A 27729-nucleotide genomic window follows, 5' to 3' on the forward strand; every position below is an offset into this window, starting at 1 on the left:
TACATTTTGCCGCCCGCCATGACCCTCAAGCTCAATTGGCCGTCCTTGGGGCTTGCGTCTAAGATTGGACTCTCCGTTTTGATCACCCTGGGCATCGCACTCGGTAAGCTTTAATTGCCTCTTCTCCCGTGTTCCCGCCCATCTGCCGTCAAAGCAGAGCTCTGCCATCCCCCATCCTTGTGTAACGTCTTGTTTTTTGTTCTACTCCGGTGTAGGCGTGTGTGCAACTCTTTTCACAGTGCTGGACTATGTCCAATCATCATCATAAGTGCCTGAAAAAGCAACATGACGATTGTTTTTTTTTTTTTTTTTTTTTCTCTCTCTCTCAGAACGTCGTTGTTTCAACTTGGTTTTAGGTTGTTGTGTTTTTTTTCTGTTGCCTTCCACTGCTAGCCCCGATCTGAGTCGACCCCACTGCCTAGTTTTCCGTTGTGTCCTCTTCTGGTTTTGTCTTTGTTGGTGCTCCTTCCCGTTTCGTCTGGCAAGTTTTTCTCGATTCTGTCATGTATGCGTGCTGCGTCTGATGTGTTCTTGTGGTGTGACACCCGCGTTTAATCGCCCACCCTGTTCTTCATCTGCTGGAGTGAGATTTGTTTTCTTGGCATAAATTGTTTTTAATCCGTGGTTTGCCAGCTTGTGTTCAAGTGCACGGGTGCTGCTCCGTTGCAGTTTTTTTTTTTTTAAAGAAATCAGTCAGGTAAGATGAATTGAAGAATCCAATGATTGACAACAACAAAACAACACGATAAAATAAGCCACAAGTCACACCGAGCAAGCGCACAGCGCTCGACCATGGACGATGGTATGAAAAGACCAATTGGGATCAGGACGCACGAGCTCACAATACTGTATCTAGCTTGAGGGTGTCGGGTGTGCGAACGTCCATGTAGCGGATATGGCCGAGCAAAGCCTGGGCCGCTTCCTGAGCCATGAAAGCTTCAGCAGCCAGGCCCTGCAGGCCGCGTTCTGTGGCATTGTTGCGGGCATTGGCAACGGCCAAGGTGGCTTCGTGCTCCTGAAGTGCAGAAAGCTTGTGGGCCTCGGAGAGCTCAAAGGCAAGATCAGCAATGAAAGAGGCTTCGATACGGGTGGTCTCCGACTCGATTTCTGAAACATTGCGGCGCGTTTCCTGCTCAATGAGAGCAATGTCGTTGTCATAGGCTAGGCGAAGATTCTCCGTTTCTTGCTTGTAGATGCTAACATTGGTGGCCAGGCTCACGGTGACCTCTTCAACCAAACGACGGGTTTCTTCCAAGGCGACGGTGGTGTTGAGGTCAAACTCCTCCAACAGTAACTCCGTCTCCTTGGTGAATAGGGAAATATTTCGCGCTGATTCCTCATTAATCTGGGTCAGGAGCTGCAGGGTCTGCTCAAGAATCGCATCGCGTTGCTGGTTGACCTGAACCACCAAGATTCGTGTTGTTTGCTCAATCTCGGTCTTGAGTTTGCGACGAGCCGTTTGCAGCGCCAGGATCTCGGCAGCCGAATCGGCACGGATGCGCTCCAATTCAAGGCGTGCGGTTCCAGCGCGTGCCTCTTGATTGCGCATCTGAATCTGAATCAGGCGATTATCGAGCTCGGCGGGCAAGATCACGGATCGCACCTGGTGGGGCAGAGCATTCGTACTCGGTGAGCGGTGGCGCATAGCGACGGCGGGCGCCGAAAAAATGGGTCTGTCCTACCTGAAAGCCGGTTACAGTAGCACCTCGCACGCGCGCTTCCTCGGTGATGGCGGAGCGCAGCTCGGCCTCAATGGTGGTGCGATTCTCGAAAAAGGTTTGGCTTGCATAGCCGGCGGCTACATCACGTAAGGTCGAAAAGATGACTTGGGACAGTGTGCCTTCGAAGCCAGCTACAGTCACAGGCAGGTTCGGGTGAGATCAGATGTACTTTGCAACGCATGACTGGTCGCTTGGTGGACGTCCGAAAGACAAGATTAGCCAAGATGGGCAGGTTCACTTGTGGCCTCGGAATTCTCGATCTGGTCATACCTTTGTGAATGCGGTAAACCTCGACAAGGTCTTTCTTGTTCATCGAGTATTGCCAGCTTATGTCGAGCGAGATGACCTGGCCGTCTTGCACCCGGGTGGAGATCGGGTTGCCGTTCTCATGGGTGTACTCAACTGAGACATCAAACCGAGGGTATTTTTGAATCCGGAATCCCGCCGCGCGGAAAATGCGGCCGGGTCCAACGGGCTTCCTTTCGATGTGACCTCGGTAGTCCACAACGACGGCATTGTACTCAAAGGGCACTACCTCGGAGCAGCTATTGATTGAATAAGCACATGCTGGGTGAGGCAAATACTGTCAAGGGACCTTGAAGCGATGCTCATCCCCACAAACGTACGCATCAAGAAGGATGGGAAGGCCAATAAGGAGAAAGGCCAAGATCAGAACGCAAGACACGATGAAGACGCGCTTGACCTTGGGCTCGACATTTGAAAAGTCCCAGTGGTTCCAATCAGAGTATTCGGTCGCGATCGAGGGTTGAAAGACACTTTCAAGCTCGATATCGGTGCCTTTGCCGTAGTCCACGTTTAACGTTGACATTTTGACCGTCTCCTTCTTCTCGGTTGTTGCCATCGTGGCCGTTGGCAAGTGGTGAAGAAGCACTGATGGATGGGTATTGACACAGGAGGAACGGGCGCGCTTTCGCTCTGAACCTTTCTGCTCGACTGCGCAGGAAGAAAATGCACCGACCACAAGCACTGCACCGACAGCAAGCGGGGCCATTTGCCACCCGATACAGCATATTCCAACAGGGGGCGGGGTTCGAAACAAGATGCATCACCGCACAGCACAGACTCCTCCCACCCAACCCAAACCATTCCATCCCGATGAATCAACGCGACATGCTCGTAAGAGCCACCATTGACACATGAACGTTTTGCACCGGAGAAGAAGAAGAAGAAGATGCTTGAAAGAAGAACGAGCAAGCTGCTGGATATGCACTGGACAACAGCAATCGATGGGCACATGTAACTGAACAAAATGATGATGGTGTCAGGAAATTTTTTTTTTTCCTTGTGTGTGTGTGTGTGTGTGTGTGTGTGTGTGTGTGTGTGTGTGTGTGTGTGTGTGTGTGTGTGTGTGTGTGTGTGTGTGTGTGTGTAGGCGGGTAAGGACAAAAAGTGTCCAACCTTTGTGGAGCTCGTTTTGGTTTTGGGGGAGGGGGCGGGGCCAGCAGACATTGCTAAATTGCGCCGGGATCAGCATGCTTGCGACATGAGCATGTTCTCGAGAAGAGGTCATCCTGCCCGGGTCAGCAATTGTAACAACCTGCAGTCGGGGAACCAGCAGGGACGGGCGAGAAGCCTCGTGTGCCCATCAAACTGTGTTTGAAGGCCTGGGTCGTCGAACTTGCATTTTTTTACTTTCCCTCTCCTGGGCAAGATCAAGTAGACTGTACGCCCACAAGGACACAAATTGCGACAACATGTTTTGGACTGTGAAACGGACTTTGGTTGGCCTGGCCGCGGCCATCCTCTCTTTGTCCCTGATCATTGTCCTGGCGACCTCGTTTGCTCGGGTAGCCGATGACGAGATCTGTCAACTCTTCTATCCCGGTATGTCCGTCTGAGAGAGCAACACCCTGCGCCTTCCCGCCCCCTTCTTTGACTGAACTCGCCTCGTTTGCTCACCAACCCTTCTACCTTTCAGATGGTGGCAAGTTGGTGACTCAATCAGAACCGGCTTTGGTTTTCATCGGTCCCAGCTATGAGAAGTACTGCGTGCCTCGTCACACACTGCACCTACGTTTCGAGTCTGACTCGGATGAAGGGCTGGATCGTGTCATCCAGTCCCGTACCAAGGAGGGCTTGCCCGTGTCCCTCGCCGTTGACGTCGAGTACAAGTTTACTCCCGAGGGCTTGGAGACATCCATGCAACGCGTGGGCTTTGCTGATTACTCCCGCCGCCTGTACATGGCAGCGCGCGCCGAGGTGCGCAACGTGGCCTCGCTATTTGAAGTGCAGTCCTTCCTCCGTGGCACGCGCGAGGCCATTGCAGCTACCATGCGTGATAATATCGCCCAGACCATCGTCGAGCGAGACGGCGTCTTGATCGATGTGATTCGCGTCAATCTCCTAACCGTCAAGGTCCACGAAAGCTTTGAAAATAAGTTTCAAGAGGTAGAGGATATTCTTCTTGGTGCGTCACTGGTGCTCACTCGACTCTCTGCTCAACCCCATTGGCACTCCCTCCTCGCACGCTTTGCATCCCGCTCGTCTTGTTACGACAGCTCACCAGGCTCTCTTCCTGAATCCCCTCGGATCCATACGCGCAGAGCAAATTGAGGCCGAGGCAGATCACCGTCTTGCCGTTATTGAGGAGTCGCGACTCAACGAGACCGACGTCATCAATCTGCTGGCCCAGCGTGGCCGACAGAACCAAAGCGCGCACGCCGAAGTCATCGAAGCAACTCTGGAGCAACAAAGTAGCATGACCACGGCCCGGACCAAGGCTATTCGTGAACGCATTCAGGCCGAATCAGCCCGGGCCCAACAACTCATCCGCAAGCAGACCGCGCTGGAGGAAACGATCGCCGATCGCGACATTCAGGTGGCCAAGGCTGAGCGTCAAGTCGTGGCGACACTGCAGCTGGCCGAGACCGAACGCCTCAACATGGTGACCGAAATGGAGGGCCAAGTTCGTCGCGCCATGGCCAACCGCACCCGCGACATCTCCCAGGGACTGCTCAATCAGACGCGACGTCTCGAGGGACTGGCGGCTCTCCGCATTGATCACGACTTGAGCGTTTTCGAAATTCGCCTCAACTCCAACGTCAGCGCCCAGCAGACCCGCGATCGTGGTACTGCTGATGCTGAGGATGAGTTTGTACGCATGCGCACGTCTGCCGATGCTCATTTGGCTCTGCAAGCAGCCTTGAATATGAGCGATGCTCAATTGGCCTCGCTCCTCTGGCATCGTGGCATCAGTGCCAGCACCACCAACAAGACCGTCTTCCTCGATTACGACAAGGTGGCACTGCTCAATGAGTTTGGTCCGCACAATACCCAGACCGTGGCCAGCGTTACGCCTTAGCCAACGAAGTAACGCCGTTTCTTCATCAGGCAAAGCCTATTTTCGCCGAGCTGGACTCGGTAAGCTTTGATCTGCACTGCGTGCTACACAAACATGTTAATCCCCTCCTTATTTGTTTTTGTCATGTGATCGGACTGGAATGCCGTTGTCATACATCCCGGGGGGAAACCTTGACTTCTTCCCGCCCTGGTACGGTCAAACTTTATGGTTTATTATGATCACTCTCAATTCATTCAAAAGAATACCAATAAAAAATACTATAGATGCGTTTCAGTCGAGCCGCTCAACAGGCTTCATTGACAAAGCGCGTCCACCGCTGCCGATACAACGCGTCATGTTGCCATGGCTTGCGTCGCCCGCTCCAATGTAGCACGTACGCACCATCCAAAGCCTCAGTTGACACGTCCGTTCGGTATCCCAAGCCATCGAGATTGAAACGTACGTCCAAAGGCTGCCAGTGCCCCGCACACACCAGCAAAAGGATGGGCTGCGTCCCGTAGTCCCACAGGGCATGTTCGTGATGCTTGGTCATGTAGTACAGAACCTCGTCACGCAGGCTCCGTTGCCGCCAAGCACGTAGGTTCCAGACGGCCACTCCAGCATTGAAGGAGGGTGCCGCCAGCTGGAGGAGCTGACCGGGGTCGGGATGTAACTCGGCATGCAGTCGTACAATATCAGCCCCAAAAAAGTGGCTTAGGGGCACGTTGGGTCGCGGCACAGCCGCCAAATAATCGTCATCTCCCAAGTCCATGTGGGCGAGCAAGGCCACCAAGTCTCCCTGGACAACCGTGTCGATGTCAATGTACAGCACGCGATTCAGCTCGGGCAAGAGTTCTGGCAGCATGAAACGGCCAAAATTGGCACTCGAGGCCAAAGCTCCTGTAACAGCTTCAGCGGTGCGCACGCGAATAAGATCTTGAAGCCGCGCGTCCAGCTGAAAACGCTGCAGCCCGATAACATGCGCTGCGGGTCGCTCAGCGGATTGTAAATTGTAGCAGCGTAAAGCATCAATCACGGCCTGGTACGTCTTGGCCGTATCCACAAATATCCACACGCGTAACAACTGCGGCCAACGGGTGCTGCCCAACATGGATCTATTGCCCGATCATCAGAGCCAGTAGGTCAGATCGCAATCCAAAGTTTCATCTAAGTGAGGTGCCACCCCCGGTTGTAACTCACCTAATGAGCGGTGCAATACCCGGGACTTGCTGATCATCCACCAAAAGGGCCACGTTGAGCTCCGACAGCGCTGGTGCTGCCTGGCAAATCTATTCGCAACAACAGGCCAAGGTGGTAAAGCATGACAACTGCTTCCTTGGGTTTCACTTTATGTTCCTTTCACACCTGCACCTCGAGCGCCAACCTGATAGGGCAGTTTGTTGCCTTTGTGTGGATCTACCCAAACAAGGTCGGCACCTGGATCGTCGCAAGTACAAGCCCACCGGCCTGGGCCTTGCTGCTGGCACGAGGCCTGCAATGGACAGCCCTGCGTCGGTAGCAGAACATGCATTTTTGCCGATGAGTGCCATTTTTAGCAAAAGGAACGATCGTCGTCGCCTTCATCATTCGCCATGTTCAAACTGAGAGCGGTCAGCCAGGCTGTCAAGCCTGGCAATTCCGGTTCTTGTCCTGCCTACCTGCCCTTGATATCGGCAATAGTCAAAGTCGCGTACAAACATGCCCTGGTCCTCTTCATTGGTGAAGCGCACCCACGTGCCCGGGTCGGCGACGGCCTTTTTTAACACGCCTGGCACAGCCAAACAAATGTATGGATGGCATGCACGAGAGGGGGTCAATAGGGCCAGTCGGCCTGAAAGCCCAGCGTTTTATTGCAAAGCACACGCACCATTTGTGTTGAAAGCCAAGCAACGAGGGCTGCTTTGACAGACATGTCGGAGCCGAGCAGAGAACGCCTCCAAAGACTCTTGCTATTGGCAGGTATCGAGTCCACGCACGGTGAGGTCGGAGGCTAGAGCACATGGACTGAAGCAGCAAGACTGACCTTGTCGCGAAGTAGCAACGCGAGATCGCCACCGTCTGAATCCAGATGCGGAATGAAAACAAATTTTGAGGTCGTTGGCGCAAACCTTTCATCCCAAAAGTTGCTCGCCGGCTGTTCTGACACGCCATACACTGGCAGGCAGGATTGTCCATTGCCCACAAACCTAGAAAGACACAACGACGCTGAGTATAAAGATTGGGGAAGCATGCCTTTCTGGTGACACTTGTGAGGAAGAAGCGCGATTTCAGCGCGGAACATCAGACGCACCCGGCTTGGCATTCACACGAGTAACTGCCAACGGGCTGAGGGATGCAGCGGGCATTGTGTGCGCAGGTGTGTACGCCCCGACCACACAAATCCAGATTGTCTATTCGCACGAAATGAATCATTGTACGTTTGAAAGTCTTGGTGAATGCAAGCCTTCTCTAGCTCACCCCTGGGTCGCGGGGAGCGGGGGTTTGGCAACCCATTTTGCTTCCATGATGCAAAGCATTCAACCTCTTTCGGCTTGCTCTCTTTATGTTCTTAGTTGTGATGATCAGAGTCAGCTGATCAAAAAAACGGGTGACGTACCGGCGACATAGAGGGCCGCGCCAGGCTGTCGGTTGAGCTGGTACATGGGAGGTACCCAGGACTTGAGCCAACCATCATCAGAAAAGGCCACACAAAGCTTGTGCTGCTCAGTTGGCGATATGAGACAATTGAGTTACAACAACTGGACCACGCAAAAATGAGTACATGCAAGCGTGGCCCGGGTCCGGGAACGACCCCTAACCTGATGACAGGCTGAGCGAACTGCAGTGTGACTCTGCGTGGGCCATCTGGGGTCCATCATAGAGTAAAGGGCACACCTTTTGTGAGGGACGGCCATGGCGCGTTCATCTACTTGAGAGCCTGATGCTAGGCTGCAATGGTTTTGCACGGGAGCTCACCGCATCAAGTTGCCAACGTCAGTCGCAACGCCTGGAAGATAGCGAAACCGCTTGGCAGGCGCAGTTTGGTAGTTGGGATTCAAACCCGAGTCAAGATGGACACGCTCAAGCGCTGTCAGCTGTTGCGACACGCGCTGGCGAAGGAGAGCCGCATCTGCACGACGGCAGTCTGCATCTGGTGCTAGCTGTGGGGGAGGGCGCGTCAAGCTTGATGGTCGGGACGGGGGCCGCTGCATGGCGAGCTCTAAGCGAGCCACGGTTTCGCGAGTGCATCCTTGATGGTGTAGAAGCTGGCAGCCCTTGACTGTTCGTTGAGCCTGGACCTGACAGCGTGTCCCTACGACGAGCAGCATGGCGAGCAGATCAGGACAGGGACGAGCCAGCGTGCGCACAAGCGCTAAAGGGGAGCATCAGTCAAGTGGATGGACGCAGAACAGCTTCCTTGCACACGAACCCATTGTTTCTGTCGCAAGCAAATTTGCCACGGTCAAGAGCAGCTGCCCGGTATCAGATGCAATGGATGCACTCCATCTGGAAGTGGCGGGCCCGAGATCAGCCCAGCAAAAGGACTGCACCTCGTGAATGGGTGTGGGCCGTCTCTGCACCTGATGAAGGAGACCGCTAGGCCATGAGCCTTGGCAACAGGCACATCATGCTTGCACAATGAGCGGGAAGGAACTTACGTGGGTTGCATGCACCGCGGCGCTGCGGAGCAAAGTCACCTCGGACACGGTTTGTGGCCAGTGCCTGCGCGGCGACGGCACGAGTGGGGGGTTATGTGGGGCTACTGGCGTGACGGGTTTACAGTGCTGTTGATGGAAGCAGGGCCACGCACATACCGAGCAGCAAGGTCAGAGACGAGATAGGTCCAGGGAGTGATTGAATGCTTGAGATGCGCTGCCACCTTGAAGCGACAGGCATCAAAAGACGCTGCATAGGCTGGCTGTCGGAGCCAAACGACATGGTCCACGCTACCGGCAGCGGTGGATACACCGCAAGCCAAATATGGAGGGCCCAGGATAGAGCAGTTGCTCATGAGCACGCACCGCTCCGGAGGTTGAGCATAGCAGGGAGAAGGATCTCTAGGCATACGTACCGGCGCTCCAATTCACGCAGGCGACTTTGAAGTTTTGAGAGGCACTGCACGTTCAGCAATGGCGACAGCAACCGTAACGATATGAGTGGGTTGCGGTCGAATGTGCGGGGATGATGCCGTGTGAGAGAGAAGAAAAGTTTCAGAGGGCAGTGGCGGAACTCGGGTCAGACAAGCACGAAAACGCACGAATCATCGAGCAGCGGAACAGTGTACTTACCCCGCAAAGAAGCTCGAGTGTGTGGAACTCAATGTGGAAGTCTCCTTGTGGTTGAGAAAGGTGGCCATCTGAAATTTTAGTATCTGTATGAGAACGAATGTACGGAACGTTGCAGAGGAGGGTGCTCGCCAGCCTGACCTGCCAGGAGGGCAATCTTGGTGGAGCTGCTCGTGTTAAGCAAGCGCTCAGACAGATCGCGCTGTTGCTCTGCGTCTGCAATCTCCTCCAGCTGCTGCCGCCCCTCCCCAAGCCCCATCCCAGGCCCAGCACCCAGGCCATGCAACAGAAACAGGCCGAGCAGGCCCAATGCCAAGCCGCTCAGCACCGCACCGTACCGGCCCGCCAGCCGCATCGCGCTCCTCATCCGCGCATCAAAAACTGCGGACAGGCCACTTCTACGATCTTGTGACAACCATCACACTTTAATACTTATTTTGCTGACAATATACAACAGTCGAATAACTGTGATTGAAAACAGGTGTTGTTCCCCGTTGGCTGCCCACATGGTGATCCGCGTGGTGTGTGTGTGTGTGTGTGTGTGTGTGTGTGTGTGTGTGTGTGCGCGCTTGGCATTGGTGTTCTTCATTTTTCCACTGGTTGTGGTGGCGGGTTGGACTTTTTTCCCGCTCCCGCTTCCCTCGACTTGTCGAGTGGCGAGTGTGGGGAGGTGCTTTGGTGTCACCGCGCGCCATGTCCTCGGCCAAGGGCTCTGCCGTGGCTAGCAAGAGCAAGACGTTGACGTTTGAGGGGACATCCTCGTTCCGTCAACGCATCGTCTTTTCGGTGCTCTCCGGACGGCCTGTTCGTTTCGTCAAAATTCGCCCTGACGCCGATAGCCCTGGTTTGACCGGTAAGAATGGCTTATTTGGCACAATGGTGGGGGCATGGTCAACCCCAAAGATATTAGCTTGTCATGAGCTTTTCATGAGCTTCAGTCTCACGTCGTTTATCCGTGGGTTTTAGATTATGAAGTGACCTTTTTGAGGCTGATTGATACCATCACCAATGGCACCCACATTTCCATTAACGAGACTGGTGTGTTTATCGGCCCTGCCTTTTGACGTGTCGTTGATATTGTCCGCACCCATTTTGACTGTTTTTTTTTCACTCACTCGTGTCATGCCGACGAATGCAGGTACGGCGGCTTACCTTCGGCCCGGCACAATCACCAATGGCCGTAAGCTGCAGTTTGACTGTGGATCCAGCCGTGCCATCGGCTACTACCTCGAGTTTCTGCTCTGCCTGGCGCCCTTTGGCAAGGCTCCCCTCCACATTTTCTTGTCTGGCATTACCAACGACAATCAAGATCCAAGCGTGGACATCATCCGTACCGTCGGTCTACCAGTGCTCAAACGCTTTGGCGTGGAGGATGGTCTTGAGCTCAAGGTCATCCGACGCGGTCTGCGCCCCAATGGAGGCGGTGAAATCATGTTTCAATGTCCGCATGTGCGACAAGTAAGTTTTTTTTTATTGTTTTTCAATGTGTTCCCAGCTCTACTGTAACATTTGTGAGCTCAACTGACAAACCAACCTTTGGTTCTCGCCGCAGATTAAACCAGTGCGCTGTGTTGAGCTGGGCAAGATCAAGCGCATTCGTGGTCTTGTCTACACTACTCGCGTGGCTCCCTCAACTGGCCATCGGTGAGCATCGTGTTTGGCGCCTGTCTGTGCTTTGATTTGTGTTTTTGTGTTTTTCTGGTTGTTGTTGTTGTTGTTGTTGTTGTTGTTGTTGTTGTTGTTGTTGTTGCACACCTCTGTTTCTGGATGTGCATGAAAGCGTGTTATTCCAACTCCGGGGCGCTAGCTTTATGGCAATGGCGCGGTCGGTTCCTGAGACTCGCGAGATTAAACACCACGGCTGTTGTTTGAGGCGCAACCTGGGCTTTCCCATGCTCATTGCGTTATAGGTGTTCCGCCGATATTAATTTTTTCTTCTTCTTGTGGCACTTGCTGTAATGAGCTTGCTTCGGCTGTCACTCACTTTCAACGTGATTGCGTGCCTTGCCTGCAGTGTCGTCGATGCTTGCCGTGGCGTTTTGAACAAGTTCATCCCCGATGTTTACCTGTACACTGATCATTATTCCGGTGCCGAGGCTGGCAAGTCCCCTGGCTATGGCATTTCTCTTGTTGCGGAAACGTCGGACAAGTGCAACCTGTCAATGGAGTTGGCCGCGGACAAGGGCCAACTCCCCGAAGATCTCGGCACCCAGGCAGCTCATCTGCTATTTGAGGAGATTGCCCGCGGCGGGTGCTTTGACACCTTTTCTCAGACCATTGTCTTTACGCTGATGGCGCTGGGTCCAGAAGACGTGTCCAAGGTCAGAGTGGGCAAACTCTCGCCTTTCTCCATTCAACTGCTGCGGGATCTTCGATCCTTTTTCCAGCTGACTTTCAAGCTCAAGCCCGAGGCGGCAACAAAGACGCTCCTCGTCAGCGGCATGGGTGTTGGTTACACCAACATCCACAAAAAGCTGCAGTAAAACACAAAAAAAAAAGAGTGCGGGGTGCTGTGCGCCCGTTCCGACCGTGCGACAAAAAGTCGCCTTTTGCGTTTCTCCCCTCTTTTTGCGTGGGTTTTGAATCGTGTATCATATTCCTCCGACATTCTCTGAGAGACTTGTGCGGCGATTTGGGTTTCATCTGCGATGACCTAGTCGTTTCTTTCTTTTTTTTTTTTTTTTTTTTTTTTCCTTTGCATGCAAAAGAAACAAAGCTGAGCTTTGGAATTTGGTGTTTGTTGCTGCACCAAATAAAATCGATTTACAACTGCATGCCTTCCCACATTCGATTCGGTCTTTTTCCCAAGCGATTCGATCTGCTAGTCCATCTCGGACCAATGGCACAGCACGAAGCTGGCGCCGACGATGCACCAAACCAAGGAACCACGCACTGTTGTTGTGCATGTGACGTCAAAAGACGTGGCAATGGTTACCACGTGTCATGGCTCCGTCGACCTTTTTATAATGTGACACATATCACACTTTTACCAACCCTTCTACATCCTTCCACGCAGCAACAACAACACACACGTCAACGACGGTTCAGCAGTGGGCGACGTTCATCATTTTTTTTTCTTCCTTGTGTTTGTCAGTGAACTTTTATTGGCTACCGCTATCATGCCTGTTTCCGCTGAACGTCGCGCTGAGCTGCGCCAGGCTCTGACCAAGCTGTACGACGAGGTGCCCTGCAACCCCATCATGGTACGAATGAATTTCGCGCATCCGCTTGGCCTTGGCCTTTGCCTGCAAGATGTCAGGCAGCCACTCATCACTGCTCCTGGTCTTTTGGGATGTCAATGCACGTAGGTGCGTCTGGGCTGGCACGACGCTGGCACCTACGACGCCGAGTCCAAGACTGGTGGCGCCAACGCTAGCATCCGCTTCGACCCCGAGGTCACGCACGGCGCCAACGCTGGTCTGAAGTGGGCCATTGAAAAGCTGCAGCCCATCAAGGACCAGTTCCCCGACATCTCCTACGCGGACCTTTACCAGTATGCTTCCATCACGGCCATTGCCCATGCTGGTGGCCCCAAGATTCCCTTCCGTTTCGGCCGCCCCGATGCCAAGGACGAGGACTGCACTCCCGACGGCCGTCTCCCCGACGCCAACAAGGGCGCCAGCCACCTTCGTGGTGATGTTTTCCACCGCATGGGCCTGACGGACAAGGACATTGTGGCGCTCTCTGGTGCCCATGCCTTGGGCCGTGGTCATAAGGACCGCTCTGGCTTTGAGGGCCCCTGGACCTCGGAGCCCCTCAAGTTTGACAACGAGTACTTCTCCAACGTCCTCGCTCCCAAGGACGACCTGCTCTGCCTCCCCTCGGACAAGGCCCTTGCTTCGGACCCCGAGTTCCGTCCCTTTGTCGAGAAGTACGCCACGGACAAGGATGCCTTCTTTGCCGACTACGCCGTCTCACACCAGAAGCTCAGCGAGCTCGGTGTCAAGTGGACCGACAGCGCCGATGCCGAGGCCACCACCGACTAAACCCTTGCTTGTTCTCTGCCTTCCTTCGTTGCGAAGGTGCCCAGGCTCTTGTGTCATTGATTAGCGTGAACCGCGTTTTCACAATGTCCTTTCCCCTGATTTTGTTAGTCTTTTATGCTCCTGGCTACTGAATCTTCTTGACTGGCGCGCTGCCGGCGTAATAATTGATGCCTTCTCGACACGTTTTTGCTTGCTTGCATTCACTCGCTGTCTTTTCTCACGGCCCGTGTGCGCTCGCAACCGCGGGTCACCCTGTAACAAGGATGCCACCATGCCCTACGCTCTGCCACAAAGGCAAACTAAAACCCAAGCTTTTCAGCTGTTGATGATAAAATTTTCTGCTACAAACTGCTATACACGTCCTTAATGAAACCGAAAAGGACAGAACGCAAGGCTCTACACATTATGGTCCAAGACCACAGGGTCAATCACAAACAAAGGGGAAGAAGGCATACTGCAATCTACTGCTGGTTCAACAAGCTGGCTGGGCAAACGTACGGGAAGCACTCAGCAGGTGAAGACAGACACGGCAATCCCAGTGAGCTGAAGCAGGAAGTGGTGAGTCGCATCATTGACAGTGGGCTGAAACGGGCACAGGGCTGGAAAAGACTGCTGAGCCACAAAGTCCAACTACAAGCAAAAGTCCATGGTTCAGATGAGCGAGGGGGCAGCGCGCCCACTGGCAGCGGGCTCACACTTGGACCCGCGACCATGTTCCTGCAACTTACCACGCGAGTCGATGGTTTGTTGCAGTATTGATCGACATCCTGTCGCCCAAAGCAAAGGCCACCCAGTGAATGTGCGTTGCGGGCGCGCATCCTGTGTGGCCCAAGCTGTCTGGGTCTGGCGTAAAACATACCTTCCAGGCTTGCAAGTGAACAGCTGTGATGAGAATGGAAGCCACAATCTGTTGCTGCCGCGCCGATTCAAAGTGCCGCTGAGCCTGCAGAAAACACATGCGATCATCGTCAGGCTTCTTTTCGGTGCAAGGGCTTGAAAAAAGAAAACACTGAATCTCAGCTGGTCAGCTGCTGGATCAGCAACTGACCAGAAGTGGCACCATGTGCATGGTGGCTGAATCTAGTTGGTCAAATGGCTTGATGCGTCCATACTCGACCCAAACGCTGAGGTGGCGGAGTAGGTCGCATAGCAGCTGCCGAGATCTACAGCAGTTTGCAGACACACGCAAGCGTGACATTTTGCTATCGCACCGGCCGTGCGTGCGCACGCATCAAGCGGCCGACCATGGCTCAACGAGGTCACCTACGGCGAGTCCAGAATCGCCAATGCCTCCATAACCAAGAGTTGTTTGTCCCCCTGGTCCAGATGAAGGCCGATATGGTACCACACGTCCAACACGCCGTCGGGCAGGATGGCACGTGGAAACCGACTTAGCGCCATGCTGACACACGAAAGCGCATCTGCCATCCCATTGATGACGCACAACTTTGTTCTACAATTGGGCCAAGCATGTCAACGGTTCGAATACAAGTGAATGAGTCGAACATCGTGCAGCAACCTTGCTAACCCTTTGATCTTTGCTCTGATCGACTTGGCTGACGAACGTGGAGGCAGCCAAGGAAATGCTAGCAGTCGGGTATGCTCCTGTCATGAAATCGGAGATATGGCGCATCAGCCGAGGCACCCAAGTGTGGATCTGTTCCACTCCTGGGCCAGCGAGTGCTTGACCTGTTGTAGGTGGCGACAACGTGCCAAAATGCAAGGTCAATGGGCTCGGAGAAAGGATGGATGTAGAGTCAACCAATGTGCTACTCGGCAAACGAACCAAAGGAGGTATTGCGCAGTGACCGGGCACGAAGCCCCGAGCATTGGAGCTGACGGCCCACGGCTTGAATCTCCTCCAAGCTGACGCTGGTCTCGTGCATGATGGCTTGCAGTGCACGATCCTTGGTAATGTAGTTATAAAGCTGCTCGAACGATAAGCCACCATGAACAAGAGGATGATCAAGGAGGGCCAGAAACAAGCACGCCCTCAAAGTCATACCTGTAACTTGCGCTTGTTGCGAGCCGCTTGGTCGTCCATCTTCTGACTGGTGCCTGTGTTGAATGCACAATATGTTGTGAGGCATGAGTTGAGAAACTGCCAAAGCGAGGAGCTGCAAGCAAGGCAGCTGGGAAGACTCTGAGGAGGCACGGCGAGAGCTTGTACCTGCGCCAAGTGCACACGCGACGGGCTCGGGAATGAGTTGAGCTGGTGGTGGACGCACGGCTCGCGGAGCCAACGAGGCACGGTTGGCAAGAGTGCGAGTGCGACGGCGACGCTGGGTGGCCTCTGAATGGCGTCGACCGGTGCTGCGGGCGTCTGATCGATGCGAGGAAGCAGCGCAAGCCACGACCGATGGGGTGGTGACCGGTCCGGCAGCACTTAGAGGACCGGCCATCGGCACGTCCAAACCTTGTCCAAATGCAGGAATAGGAGAGTGATTCAAATTGAGGCGGGGCCTTGTTCCTGAGAACAGTGGTGTGGGACCAGTCTCCGATGCATTAGCACCGCTTCTCGGGGTTGCGGCAACTGATTTGCTAGCAGAAAAGTCAAAGGCCTTGGGCAAGCTGGGCAGCCCGAGGGAGATGTTAAATGCTGGGAGAAGCTTGGACCAGGTGCTCGGGACCTGGTCTTCATCCCCAAATTCAGCGACGGGGGCTGGTGTCATGGGCTCGTCTTGACACGGCTGGACAGCCTTCACGCTGGCCGGTGCAACGTCAGCGCTGGAGACCTTGCTGTGTTTAGCGACGCTGCTGGGCGCCTCTGGAAGTGTGGCGTTCTCCTCGCGAGCGTCCTGGACCAAGTCAGCCTCGGCAGCATGACGCTTTCCGCGCCGCCGGTGCCGAGAGAGCAGTCTGCTAGCGGTGGGACCATCCTCAGCGTCAGGCTGATTTGAGGTCTGTTTCGACGCCAGGGCGTCACGCACCATGCCAACGGCACGCTCCCCGAAATAATATCGGTTCCCGCTATCGCGCAGCGCTTTCACACTGGATTTTGCGCTGACAAAGAAGCCGTCGGCCAGAAGCTTGGTGCAGATCTTGAGCGCGCCCTCGCGTGTGGCGTCGCGGAACCGGGCTTCCTCTTGCTCATGGCACAGGGTTAAGCAGGTGGAGATGATGTCCTTACCCGTGAGGTAGGCCTTGCGGCACCGATCTACGGAGGTGTTGGCGCGCTTGCGTTGCAGCATGCGTGCCTGTAGCTGCTCCCAGAAGACGAGACCCTTAAACTGCGTCCGATCATAGGTTGTTGGCCCCGTGTGAACATTTCCAGCCTGACTGGTCGGGATGTTCTCGTTTGTGGCAACAACTGATGGGGCGGCAGCTGGCTTCTGCTTGGCTCCAGCAGAAGGATTGTGTGTGCCAAAAGTATTGCTCCAAAAGCTTGATACCATGCTACTCAGACTGGAGGCTGCCATCTTGCTCCGTGTCCTTCCGTGCCACCTGCACGGCAAACACCCAAAGCGTTTGAGACGAGAAATACACGATCCCTCTTGACACAAAGTTGATGATTTTGAATTTCCCCGGGAAATTCATAAAAGTCCAACAAAATTTACACTTTGAACCAGACTGACTCTTTCATGCACCACATGGCACAAGAGGAGGAGACAGGGAGGGAGAGAGAGACAGAGACAGAGAGAGAGACATAGAGAGAGACAGAGACAGAGAGACAGAGACAGAGAGAGAGACACACACACACACACACACACACACACACACACACACACACACACACACACACACACACACACACACACACACACACACACACACACACACACACACACACACACACAGACGCACACAGAAGAGAGAGTCACAGAGAGAGTCAGAGAGAGAGAGAGAGAGAGAGAGCAGACAGTCAGTCACACGCGCTGCGCTCGAGAGACAAGAGAGCGAGGCCGGGAGCGGTACTCGCACGCACACACACACACACACACACACACACACACACGAGGCGAGATGGCGACGGCCATGGAGACGAGCAGTCATGATGTGGAGCTGCTGCCTTTGGGTGGTGGGCGCATTGGTACCGTTGCGCCCCTGTTTACACCCGACAGCAAGTGAGTGGTCTGCCCTTTATGCATGCACGTTGCAGCGTACACGTGGACTTGGCGTCTATGTGTGCGTGTGTGTTTGTGCGGTCACACCAATGCTTGTTCGTTCACCCGGCACCCCGTTTGCCTTTGCTCGCTGCTGCTCCTCAACTCCCAAAGGTTTGTGATCACGGCCGTGGGGCAGTTCATCAAGGTGTACAACCTGCGCAGCCAGCGCTGTGTCCGCCTGCTTGAAGGGCACCAACAGCCTGTCACAGACCTAGCCATCAACCCGCTGAACCAGCTGCAGGTTCGAATTGGCCCTGTCGCCAGGTGGCCATTGTTCTGGCGAATGGCGCATCGCGGTGCTCATCGCTGTTGTTTCGTTACCCTCACATAGCTCATCTCTACCAGTAAAGATGGCTCGATTCGGGTCTGGGACTATCAGGATGCTGTCTGCCTCAAGACGGCTCAGGGCCAGACCGCTATCACTCAGCTGCTAGGGTTTGCCGACGAAAACACCATTCTAGTTGCCCTGAAACAGCGTATGTCGCGTCCTGCGTGACTCTTCCTCATTCACTCCCTTGCCGCCAAGCTTGCTGCTTTTTCCATTGAGACCCCTCAAAACGTCTGACTTGCGACCTGACGTGCGTTTTTGCCTGCTCACCTGCGCCCGGCCTTACAGAGACGGCGCTCGTGGTCAAGCAAGTGTCCATGTCGGCTCTGCAAGATACCGACATTGATGGTACGTTGCCAATCGGTCTTGCCTGTGTGCCTGGCTCTGGCGTACCGTGTTGATCCATCGCTCCGGATATGCTGCCCGGGGCCCCACGAGCTCACTTGTGGATGTTTCTCTGTGCGCCCTGGCAACGCAGCGCTGGAGCCATGCTGGTCCTGCGAGCAGGCCCGCACCATCGCCTGGCACGCCAACGCCAACTGCCTCATTGCGGTTCGCGACAAGCAGATTGTGGTCACCCATTTGACGGCCAAGTGGACGACCGAGCTACCGTGCGAGCAGCAGATGACCACGCTTGCTTGCCATCCGCTCAAGCCTGTCTTCGCTTCTGGCGATGTTCGTGGTGCTGTCACCATCTGGTACGCCACTCTCCTCGCCAGTTTATGGTTGTGTTACCGGCTGACCCCCTGCACCTGTGGCTCTTACCCTTTGCTGCGTGCTTAAACTCATCCGCCGTGCCTGCTTCAAATCTCATCTCTCAGGCTGGACGCGCTGAGTCCGGTCAATGCTGGTAACCGTTTGACTACCACATTGCATTGGCACTCGCACGAGGTTACAACTCTGGCCTACAATCGCCAAGGCGATTACCTTCTCTCGGGTGGCCATGAGTCTGTCTTGGTCATCTGGCAAACCTCCACACGCACGCCCCGCTTTTTGCCCCGCCTTGGTACGTGCATGGCTCAGCTGTGGGCCTGAGACTAGATCAAAGGGAATGCAAAACGCAGCACGCAATGAGCTGATACTCATCTTGAATCGGAAAACGCTTTGTCACCTCAGGTGGAACACTTCTCAAGCTGGCTGTGTCACGCAACGACACCCTGTACGGTGTGTCCGACGATAACAACAACATCAAGATTCTCGACGCCAGTACCCTGGACCCCGTTTGCGTCATCCGCGGCCTACAATCCGGTTCGTAAACAGACAAACGGTTTTGGCCAATGCGACCTGTCCTGTTTTGCTTGCCGACCAAGCACCAGTCGGCAACAAGTGTGTGATGTGACGTGCCCCTGCCCTTACTCATCCTGAGACTGCGGCATGGCTCGATTCTACAGAGGGTGCCCAGGCCCACCGTCGCCTGTATCCTGGTGGCCTGCAGTTGGACCCGCGCTCACAGCAGGTCGTGCTCAATGGCAACAGCACGCACCTGCAGTTTTACGACCCCAAAAGTGATGAGTTCATCTCCTCAGTGCCTGTAGGTCTTTGCCTCAATGTAACAGCACCCCCGCCCCTCTCCTCAGCACTGCATGCGGAAACTTATGCACCTGTCCGTGCATTGACTCCTAGATCATCCAACGCAATCGCGTGCGTCGCTTCCGAGGCCGTCTAGGCCAGCACTCTTCTGTACAATTGCCTCAAGGCAGCTATGTGTCCCTGTTTGCCTTTGCCCATGTACGTGCCGGCGCTTTGGTGCAGCTGCTCTTGTTCTACTGAAGGTGTCTGCTTTTGCAGCCCAGCGCCACATGAACTTACAACTCCACAATGGTCGCGCATAGGATGGCCTCACCATGGTCACGGTTGAGGAGCGCCGGGACGTGCGCTTTGGCAACGATGTCCGCCTCAAGTTTTGGCAGTATCGACCTGATCTCAAATCTTTTATGATGACCACGCTCGTTGACCCACCTCACAGCCAACACGTAAACGCCATCGCGTCCGATCCCTCTCAAGCGCGCTTTGCCACTGCTTCGGATGACGGTACCTTGAAGCTGTGGTCTCTTGGTACGTTGCTCTGCGGCTTTGGGCTGGGCTCATGTTGGCGTTGTACTTTGCAAGGCCGATCATGTTGTGCACATGCTCCTCTTTTTTTTTTTTTCTTTTTTTTTTTTTCCACCTCCCCTCGTCATCTAAGCTATATCGGTTTTTTTTTTTTCACTTTCATTTTTTTGTGTTGTTTTCAGATGCGACTGAAGATGCGCACCGTTGGGCTTGCCAGGCGTGCTTGTCATACAAGGACTTGCCGTTTACTGCTTGTGCTTTCTCATCTGATGGCTCTATCCTGGCGGCCGGCACCTCATCTGGTACCATCGTGCTCTTTGATACGTTCTCACTGGCCGTGCTGCGCGTGGTTCTTGTTACCAACAAGCAGGTCAGTGCTACATATCACGTGAGGCTTCTGCTTGAGTCAGACGCAGTCTATCATGCCATCAACTCCACCGCTTACGCCTGATTCTTTGACCTGCTCCCTTGCATGATGGCCTCTGCTTTTGCAGCCGATCAAAACCGTGGGGTTTCTCAGTGGCACTTCTTCCTTTGTCGGCTCCACGGGTCGGCGGGTCGTGGTGGTGGATCTGCTCACTGGCGAGACAACGGCTGCGTTTGACGGCGAAGTGACTTTTCTGGCCGTGCATCCGACCGCTGCCAAGTGGGTTGTTCTCTCTGCACCCGGGAAGAGCAAGAACAAAAATAAGAATAAGAACAAGAAGAACAAGAATGGTCAACCAGGGCAAAATGGCACCATGGATGTCGACGTTGAGGCGCCAACCAAGCGCGTTGCCATGCTTCGGGCCTTTGACTTGGCCGATCTTGAGCACCCGATGTGCTTGCAGCTGGCAGATCTCAACCCGATTGCTCTTGGCTACCTGCCCGGCGACGACGCGGAAGACTGCCGCCCGCTTGTGCTCGACTCGGAACTGCATTTGCATGTAGTTGTCCCCACGGCCGCTGGTCCTGCTGCCACGCGTGGCGTCGCCATGGTGTGTCGATGCTGCTCGTTGTTATTTTCTTCTGTTTTTTTTTTTGTGTTTGTCATGTTTGTGTTTGTGTGCTCTATTGCTATTGGTTCGATCATGAGTTTGCTGATCAGGGCCTTATGCCTCGGCTCACTTCAATCGCCTCGTGTAGGAATCAGTCATGTATGGCGGCACGACTGACGTTCATCAAGGCTCCTCCCTGCTGTATCGGCGCGTCTTTGGTTTGTCCACGACTACAGACGACGAGGAACGCAAAGCGCGAGTCTTGGTGAACCCAAGCGGTATCACCCAGGGTCCTTGGGCCACCATCATGGATCACCCTGCCCATACGCTTCCAGCCATGGACTTGCTCGTCGATGACTTCTTGACCCGCATGATGACCATGGCTCTCGGTCCACGCCAATCGGTCGGCGCACGTCCTGCAGCGACCGAGGAAAGTTTGGCTGCCAATCCCTCAGTCTCGGAGGCCATGGACGAAGAGGCGGATGACAGTGAAGCCAATCATGGAGGCGACTTCAAGGCCCGTCCTGCCATGACCGATGTGCAGCCTCGCCGGGCTTTTAGCCGGCCCCCGCGCACTGCACAGCTGAGCGCTGATGACTTTGCTTTTCTGAGCTCGGAAGATGCTCCCATGGTCGTGTTGGAGGACTCGACAATCAATCCCATGAATGGCAACAGCCCAGCCACGCCGCAGACGGCGCCCGCCACGACGACGCCCAAGAGCAGCAAGCGCAAGAGCAAGAACAAGTCACCCAAGAACACATCATCTGCAGCTGCTACCCCAGATTCGCGCCGCAGCGCCACGCCCCGCAAACGCCCTGGCTCGGCGCGCAAGTAAAATTCAACTTTGCGCCTGTTCCTGCGAAAGGGGAGCCAATTGACAAATCCGTAAATTCTATTGGCCTCGAGTCACAATCTGGGTTTATCCTTGTTCCTTGGCGGTCGTGCTTCAAAGCCATCAAGAGCCGGAACGAAAGCCGGGACGCATCGCGCGGCACAGAGGATCAAGCCAGTTCAAACGCAACCGCCAGTCCCCATGCAACAAAGCAACGCACACATCACAAAGCAACGCACACACCACAACAGAAGAAAAAAAGTAAAAAGAAAAAAAGCAAAACACAAAACAAGAAATTTCTTCGTCTTGATTTTTTTTTTTCTTTTTGTTTTGAAACACACACGGAGCGGCAGCGTGTTTTGGGGGCATTTTTATGCTCTGAGGATCTCTCGCCGCAGCCAGCCACACCCCATCTCCGCGACCATTCAAAGTGCCCCGGGCCTTTTGATGCTCGGCTCTTGTCAGTGGCGCCTGTTTGTGGTGCAGTAGTTACAATCGATGCACCGCCGCCATGTTTGAAGTTGGCGATGAAGATTATGTACGTGGGTGTTCTGCGTGACGCATGTTCAATCGCACACCTAAAGACTGCTCACGTTCCCGGCTCATCGGTGGTGTAACAGGTTGTTGAGGAGATCGAGCCACCTCAACCGCCATCCTCTGGACGTCTAGCCGCCTCGCAGCTTTCCGGCCCCATGCGTACGGGCCACTGCTTGTTCGCCAGAGGCGCCCAACTTCTTGCGTGCTGCGGCCACGACTGTCACGGCCTCACACACCCCTTTTTTCCCTCCTCTGTTAGCGTTTCTCTCAGGTGATAGCCGGTACCAGAATCAATTTGACTTTTCAGATGGCTTCAGTACGTTTTGGCAACGCTCGTCGACCCGCGCCTCATCAATTGCCCGAGCACACAAGCGCCTTTCACATTGAATGTTGCGCCTGTTGTGCATGCGCAGTGTCCGAAGACATGAACGATTTCCGCGTCAACGAAGAGCCGGTTATGCGCCGTCGCAAGGTATGGGTTGTGCTGAATCTGTCGGCTAGCTCTATTGGCGATTTCAATGAATCAACAACTTTGCAGGATAGTCTCACCCCACTGCCACGCCTCACACCTTTTGGTGATACCTCTGTGCATTTCTTCCAATAGGATCCCAAAATCATCGAGCGCTACATCTTTGGAGAACTGTACGTGCTCCTCTTCAGAATGATGCACGCCTGATTGTTCTTGTTGCAGCTGTGTGTGTTTCATGGCAACTCACGCCAAGCTCCGCTTTGGATCTCATCTTGAACCGCAATAGCTTGGGAGAAGGTTCTTTTGCAAAGGTCAAGGAGGTGCTGGATCTCATCACTCTGCAGCGTTTTGCCGTCAAAATCATCAAGGTACGACTTCTTGAGAAACACAAGACTTGGAACTTAAGCCTCTGCCGCTGCACCGAGAACACCGTTCTCGTGCATTTGCTCATCTTCTGCATGCATGTCCATTTTTTTTTTTTTTTTGTGCAGTTCAAGCGAGTGCGCCGCATTCCCAATGGCCCGGATAACATTCGCAAGGAAATCATGCTTCTCAAAGTAAGGTGCCTGGCTTTGTCTAGCGATATTTTCACCATCCGCGCTAACAAGGTTGCTCGCTCCAATCTGCGCTATTAGCGTTTGCGACATCGAAATGTGATTCGTCTTGTCGACACTCTCTACAACCATAATAAGGAAAAGATCTACATGGTGTGTAGCTGCTTGCTACCAGGGGCTTGCTACCGCCCTGGGTTTTCAGTTCCTACCAGAAAACGAAGTCAACTCATTCTGTGCCTGCCTTTGGGATGCAATTGCCTTTAGTTCATGGAGTACTGTCACGGTACCTTGGAAACTTTGCTCAACAATGCTCCTTTCAAGCGCATTCCAGTGTGGCAGGTAGAGTCTGCTCGCCCCACGTACCGACCATCGTGGCGCTGCCCCAACCCGATCCCACACCCTACCCATGTTGCCTGACGAATCCCTGAATGTCGCCACTGGGCATTGGACTGTGCAGGGTCACCTCTATTTCACGCAACTTGTCGAAGCCATGCGCTACATTCACAGCCAGGTAAATGGGGAAGAGCCCACCGCCTTGGCAGTGCGTCAAACTTGTGTGCCCACAACAAAGATTCCCTGCTGCATGCACTCTAGGGCATTATTCATCGAGATATCAAGCCAGGCAACATGCTCCTTACCGCCGACGACGTCCTCAAGCTTGCGGATTTTGGTGTGGCTGATGTGTTGCAGCGGTGGGTTTGCGCGACTCTACCCCATCACATTTGCCTTCTGCCCAATTTGAACTCCTCATCGATGCCGTTTTCAGTTTTGTGCCCGGAACTCGGGTGGATACATCCAATGGTACTCCATTTTTCCAATGCCCAGAGGTTGCGCGAGGCCAGGAATCGTTTGATGGTGAGCTGAGGCATGCATACCCTCGCATTCCGCTTTGATTGGGTTTGTCGTTTGTATCGAGGCTCTGTCACAGATTTGATGCCCTCTTGCAGGCGTCAAGGCCGATGTATGGGCAGCGGGCGTCACGCTTTGGTCCATGCTCTCGGGCACGTTTCCTTTTGATGGCGGGTCCATCTATGATCTCTATTGTAACATCTCCAAAGGTACAAGATATTTCCTGACCGCTCTGGGCACGATAGAACGAGCATGTGCACATCTTGCTTTTCAATCTTGATCGCGTGCTCACGCGGCTGGGTACGCGGGAGCAGGTGAATACGTCATCCCGGACACTATACCGCCAGACGCAGCCAATCTGTTGGATGCCATGCTTCACACTGACATGGAAACACGGGCCACCGTGGAGGCCGTAGCCTCGCACAGGTACGGTTGATTCAGTCGGAATCTTTGCATCTTGACGCTGTGAACCGGAACAAGCTTGCATGTCGCCATTGTGACAGTAATGTGTCAGTGAGCAGAACAAGTATCAATTTACTCATTCCTTCCATTGCCGGCCACACCATGTAGCTTTACGCGCTCGCTGCCGATTCGTGAAGAATTTCGTGTCGGGCTTCCTGTGTCACACTCAAACCCTCTGCACTGTACGTAGTTGATAACATGTGCATGAAATTGCGTGTTGGCTGTAGCGCCATCTCACCAATCTGGAAATCGATGATGGCTCTGCCTTTTATAGCTAGCTCGCTGGTACCAATTCTCGATGAGCTCTATGCTGGCTATGATCTCTGCAGTGATGAGCAATCAGTCGACGAAGAACTCGGTATGCGTTCCTCAACAAGTCTTGGGACACCTTTGCCGTTTTCGTTGCTTGTGGACAGGAGACAGGCAGGCAGAAAGGGCTCGTGTTTGACATGCTACCCTTCCGTACCTGCCTTCATGGCTCTCAAACTCTGACTTGTACTGGCTTGCCGTGCTTCGCGTAGCTGAAAGTCTGAATGATTCGAGTCACAACCACGATAATACTATGGTGGATATTCACGCATTGCCAGTCAAGCGCCCCAGGTGGGACTGGGCCGTCCCAATGATTAGCAGCGACCTCCTTGTCTGAGTGCTTGTCGTCATGGTTGAACTCATGGGGAATACAATCGTGACCTGGGATGTTACTGCAGCCTGCTATCTGGTCGTCAAGACACCCGCTCCGTGTCAGCTCCCACGTCGCCCGGTAGGTATCGCAACAAGAAACGGTATTCTCCTCAGTCAAGTGCCGCTCATCCGCCTTGTGCTCACAAAAATCTATGGCTCGTTTAGGTCGGGCAAGCCGAACGCATCAGCGCAGCAGTAGCCATGGTGGCTTTCGTCGCTTGCTGTCCGGACAGCCATCACCCGGCCTCGAGCCAGCGACGGGTCTGCCTGACCCGGCAGAATTTGCTCTAAACATGCAAAGGAAAACACAGAGCACACCCGATGTGTTCACTCGAGGTTTGTCGTTCGACCAGACTTGATTGGCGTGCACAGACGTTTGGCTCTGATTCACCTCCGTTTTCTGCCAACCAAACGACTTTGTACTTGGCACAGCCCGACCACACTCGGCTCAGCGCTCGCGCCGTGCATCACTCGGCCCCATTTCGGAGCCCTCTCCCAGTGACCTGCGCGCCATGTTCGAGCGTCAGCAAGCCTTTGAGCGTCATTCGACGGATGAGGCGATGATTTCCACGTCAGCACCAGAGCAGTGAAGATCTGGATTTACATTCTATTGGTATTTACATACGGATGTTAGATTGTTAAATTGTGTCACAAATCTACTCGAGTTGGATGTGGCGCCGTGCGCCCATCTTTCGTAGGTTTCTTTTTACTCGGCTTGTGAGGCAGAGCAATCAATTACAGCACAATACAGAAAAAAATGGCTTTTAGGGTTTCTCCTCTCTGTCGTTTATTTTTTGACTTGCTGGCGCTCGTAGTGAGGGAGCAAAAATTAGGGACAAGCGCACGCGTTTGCGTGCTCGGATGTTCGTCATATAGTCATGGCTTTTGCCACCAAAAAGACGTGCCGGGAACAAGGAAAGACAATAATAAAGAACTAAGAGACGCGAGGCGAGAGTCGAGATGGACCATGCAAGGGACGAGCACGTCAAGGAAGGGAGGTAAGCGCAACTCTGACAACGGCTCTATGCGCTGGGTTGTCGCGACCGCGCTTGGTCCAAAAAGTCCTGCAGCCGATCAAGATAACCGTTGTATAGCTCCACGTCATTGTGACCAGCGCCATGCACCCAGAACGGATCCGTGGAGCCTGGACAAGCCTCGTGCAGTGACACGCCATGCGAAAAAGCAATAACCTCGTCCTACGTCATCACGAACCACGTGTGAAACGGTCGGGTCACCATCATGAAGCAAGAAGCACACCAAAGAGTACAGCCTCGCGGAGGTGGAGACAAAAGTAGCAAGTCACAACTGCCGCCGAGCAACCCACCTCTGTGCCGTGAATTATTAGGGTGGGCATGTGAACGTCGGAGATCTTGGCGATGCTCGGGAAAGGGTCGCAACAGTAGGTGCGGGTCAGGCCCGGCTTGAGCACGCGAAGCCCTACAACAAAGTGGGAAAGGCATGGTGAAGAGGATAGGTGAGTGCCGCACTGATCAGCAAGTACAGGTTGGCCGTTGGTGCCTTAAGCTGACGAGGAGGAGCGGTCGAGGGAGGGGTAGTTGTCTGACCTGAGGCGAGCGGGGAATGCAGCACCACGCCAGCAATTTCAGGATGTTTTGAGGCCAGGTCAACGGTGGGAACGGTACCAATGCTTTGGCCATAAAGTATGAGATTGGCAGGATCAATGCCAAAGCGCTCGCGAAGAGCACGATACACAGCCTCAATGTCAGTGTAGAGGTTGTTTTCACGACGCCACCCCGAGCTGAGGCCATAGCCACTGTAGTCGTAAGCAAAGACGTTGCAGTGCAGTTGTGTGGCCAGTGAGGTGAGGAAGACGGACATGAGACCAATGTCAACGGCGTTGCCATGACTGAAAAGAATAGTTTGCGTGGCCCCATCCACTTCGAGATAGTAACCGACAAGGGTGTTGCCTCGGCGAGTGCGTATGTCTCGGAGCACGTGAACCTGGCAATGTGGCTCGAATCGCCGCAACGTCTTATCCCGAGGATTGAACGGGTCGGAAATGAAGAAAGACAGCACATGATCCTCTTCGCGAATGTCATAGGAGCACAGTGGGGGCTGAAAGGCCATTTTTGCTAGGGTTGTGGATGGCCGAGAGACGAACAAACGACATGAGAAACAGAGAAAGAGCCACCCACGAAAACCTTCCATCGCCCGTCGGCAGGTTGCGCCGATCAACATGAGGACTGACCGGTAATGGCACCCGGGCAAGGCGGACAGCACAGGAACTTGCAGATTTCTTTGCAGCAGCAAAGGTAAGACAGACAGCACCCCCGTCGCCCGGCCTCGGGGCTCTCCTCCGCCTGGTCCTCCATGTCGGTCGACGGGCTCAAATGTAGCGGCCCCCACAGACCAATCAGTCCACAGTCCACAGGCCAATCAAGCCAACGTATCCAAAGCTTGAAGCACCACCACCCTAGCCAAATAAGTCGAAATGCTTTGAATGCTGGCACGACACCCGGATATCTTTGCCGGCTGCCGTTGTTGTTACTGGTAGTTGCTGAAATACACACGCACACACACACACACTCACTTACTTACTCTTTACTGTTAGTGTTTTCTGACAATCTGCTTTTGTCAAGATTCGCGTT

General features: G+C 54.1%; 10 protein-coding genes across 10 annotated transcripts in view; 5 read left to right on the forward strand and 5 right to left on the reverse strand.

Annotated features, from left to right (window-relative positions):
* Positions 1–268, forward strand: part of MONBRDRAFT_24806 (uncharacterized protein) — a gene marked incomplete at both ends in the record, with an annotated part of 4322 nt that extends 4054 nt beyond the window's left edge. The window contains 2 exons of the mRNA XM_001745109.1: positions 1–103; positions 216–268. The exon at positions 1–103 is cut by the window's left edge and continues 14 nt beyond it. Coding sequence (XP_001745161.1) covers positions 1–103; positions 216–268 — 156 coding nt within the window. The remainder of the gene's footprint in view (positions 104–215) is intronic.
* Positions 269–690: 422 nt separating this feature from the next.
* MONBRDRAFT_36792 (uncharacterized protein) lies at positions 691–2879 on the reverse strand. The gene is made up of 4 exons (XM_001745267.1): positions 2348–2879; positions 1992–2266; positions 1683–1852; positions 691–1603 (listed from the first exon to the last, which is right to left on the reverse strand). Exons 1-4 carry the CDS (start codon positions 2731–2733, stop codon positions 839–841), a joined length of 1596 nt encoding a protein of 531 aa, XP_001745319.1. The 5' UTR covers positions 2734–2879; the 3' UTR covers positions 691–838.
* Positions 2880–3436: 557 nt separating this feature from the next.
* MONBRDRAFT_24808 (uncharacterized protein) lies at positions 3437–5043 on the forward strand (the record flags this gene model as incomplete). The annotated part of the gene is made up of 3 exons (XM_001745110.1): positions 3437–3566; positions 3661–4149; positions 4241–5043. The coding sequence occupies 3 exons, from the start codon at positions 3437–3439 to the stop codon at positions 5041–5043; spliced, it is 1422 nt and encodes a 473-aa protein (XP_001745162.1).
* A 295-nt stretch (positions 5044–5338) lies between these two features.
* Positions 5339–5911, reverse strand: MONBRDRAFT_2764 (uncharacterized protein; the record flags this gene model as incomplete). The annotated part of the gene is made up of 1 exon (XM_001745268.1): positions 5339–5911. A coding segment is annotated over one exon (573 nt), but the record flags the coding sequence as incomplete, so codon positions are not given.
* A 33-nt stretch (positions 5912–5944) lies between these two features.
* MONBRDRAFT_32123 (uncharacterized protein) lies at positions 5945–9642 on the reverse strand (the record flags this gene model as incomplete). The annotated part of the gene is made up of 12 exons (XM_001745269.1): positions 5945–6137; positions 6223–6529; positions 6681–6790; positions 7046–7080; positions 7131–7208; positions 7313–7412; positions 7619–7721; positions 8661–8724; positions 8817–8948; positions 9074–9117; positions 9291–9373; positions 9429–9642. 11 exons carry the CDS (start codon positions 9640–9642, stop codon positions 6371–6373), a joined length of 1122 nt encoding a protein of 373 aa, XP_001745321.1. The 3' UTR covers positions 5945–6137; positions 6223–6370.
* Positions 9643–9929: 287 nt separating this feature from the next.
* Positions 9930–11770, forward strand: MONBRDRAFT_18812 (uncharacterized protein; the record flags this gene model as incomplete). Its single annotated transcript, XM_001745111.1, has 5 exons — positions 9930–10140; positions 10254–10325; positions 10426–10745; positions 10840–10931; positions 11302–11770. Exons 1-5 carry the CDS (start codon positions 9981–9983, stop codon positions 11768–11770), a joined length of 1113 nt encoding a protein of 370 aa, XP_001745163.1. The 5' UTR covers positions 9930–9980.
* A 617-nt stretch (positions 11771–12387) lies between these two features.
* MONBRDRAFT_18816 (uncharacterized protein) lies at positions 12388–13273 on the forward strand (the record flags this gene model as incomplete). The annotated part of the gene is made up of 2 exons (XM_001745112.1): positions 12388–12490; positions 12596–13273. The coding sequence occupies exons 1-2, from the start codon at positions 12407–12409 to the stop codon at positions 13271–13273; spliced, it is 762 nt and encodes a 253-aa protein (XP_001745164.1). The 5' UTR covers positions 12388–12406.
* Positions 13274–13780: 507 nt separating this feature from the next.
* MONBRDRAFT_24812 (uncharacterized protein) lies at positions 13781–17266 on the reverse strand (the record flags this gene model as incomplete). The annotated part of the gene is made up of 10 exons (XM_001745270.1): positions 13781–13903; positions 14002–14040; positions 14133–14216; positions 14322–14436; positions 14541–14726; positions 14839–14962; positions 15060–15201; positions 15279–15331; positions 15444–16717; positions 16884–17266. 10 exons carry the CDS (start codon positions 17264–17266, stop codon positions 13781–13783), a joined length of 2523 nt encoding a protein of 840 aa, XP_001745322.1.
* Positions 17267–22861: 5595 nt separating this feature from the next.
* MONBRDRAFT_16805 (uncharacterized protein) lies at positions 22862–24413 on the forward strand (the record flags this gene model as incomplete). Its single annotated transcript, XM_001745113.1, has 9 exons — positions 22862–22942; positions 23066–23131; positions 23210–23281; positions 23393–23467; positions 23586–23639; positions 23723–23820; positions 23895–23983; positions 24076–24186; positions 24289–24413. Coding segments are annotated over 9 exons (771 nt in total), but the record flags the coding sequence as incomplete, so codon positions are not given.
* A 1729-nt stretch (positions 24414–26142) lies between these two features.
* MONBRDRAFT_24814 (uncharacterized protein) lies at positions 26143–26959 on the reverse strand (the record flags this gene model as incomplete). Its single annotated transcript, XM_001745271.1, has 3 exons — positions 26143–26316; positions 26445–26557; positions 26686–26959. 3 exons carry the CDS (start codon positions 26957–26959, stop codon positions 26143–26145), a joined length of 561 nt encoding a protein of 186 aa, XP_001745323.1.
* Between the last annotated feature and the right edge of the window lie 770 nt (positions 26960–27729).

The sequence above is a fragment of the Monosiga brevicollis genome, genomic scaffold, assembly GCF_000002865.3.
Source record: "Monosiga brevicollis MX1 MONBRscaffold_8 genomic scaffold, whole genome shotgun sequence".
Taxonomy (NCBI): Eukaryota; class Choanoflagellata; order Craspedida; family Salpingoecidae; genus Monosiga; species Monosiga brevicollis.

Excerpts from the sequence above, each read along its gene's own strand:
- MONBRDRAFT_36792 (XM_001745267.1), bottom strand. The coding sequence starts at position 2,733 with ATGGCCCCGCTTGCTGTCGGTGCAGTGCTTGTGGTCGGTGCATTTTCT. Across the intron at positions 2,267-2,347 it reads CTTCCCATCCTTCTTGATGC|CTGCTCCGAGGTAGTGCCCT; the intron begins GTACGTTTGTGG and ends TTCAATCAATAG. Across the intron at positions 1,853-1,991 it reads GGTTTACCGCATTCACAAAG|CTGGCTTCGAAGGCACACTG; the intron begins GTATGACCAGAT and ends CTGTGACTGTAG.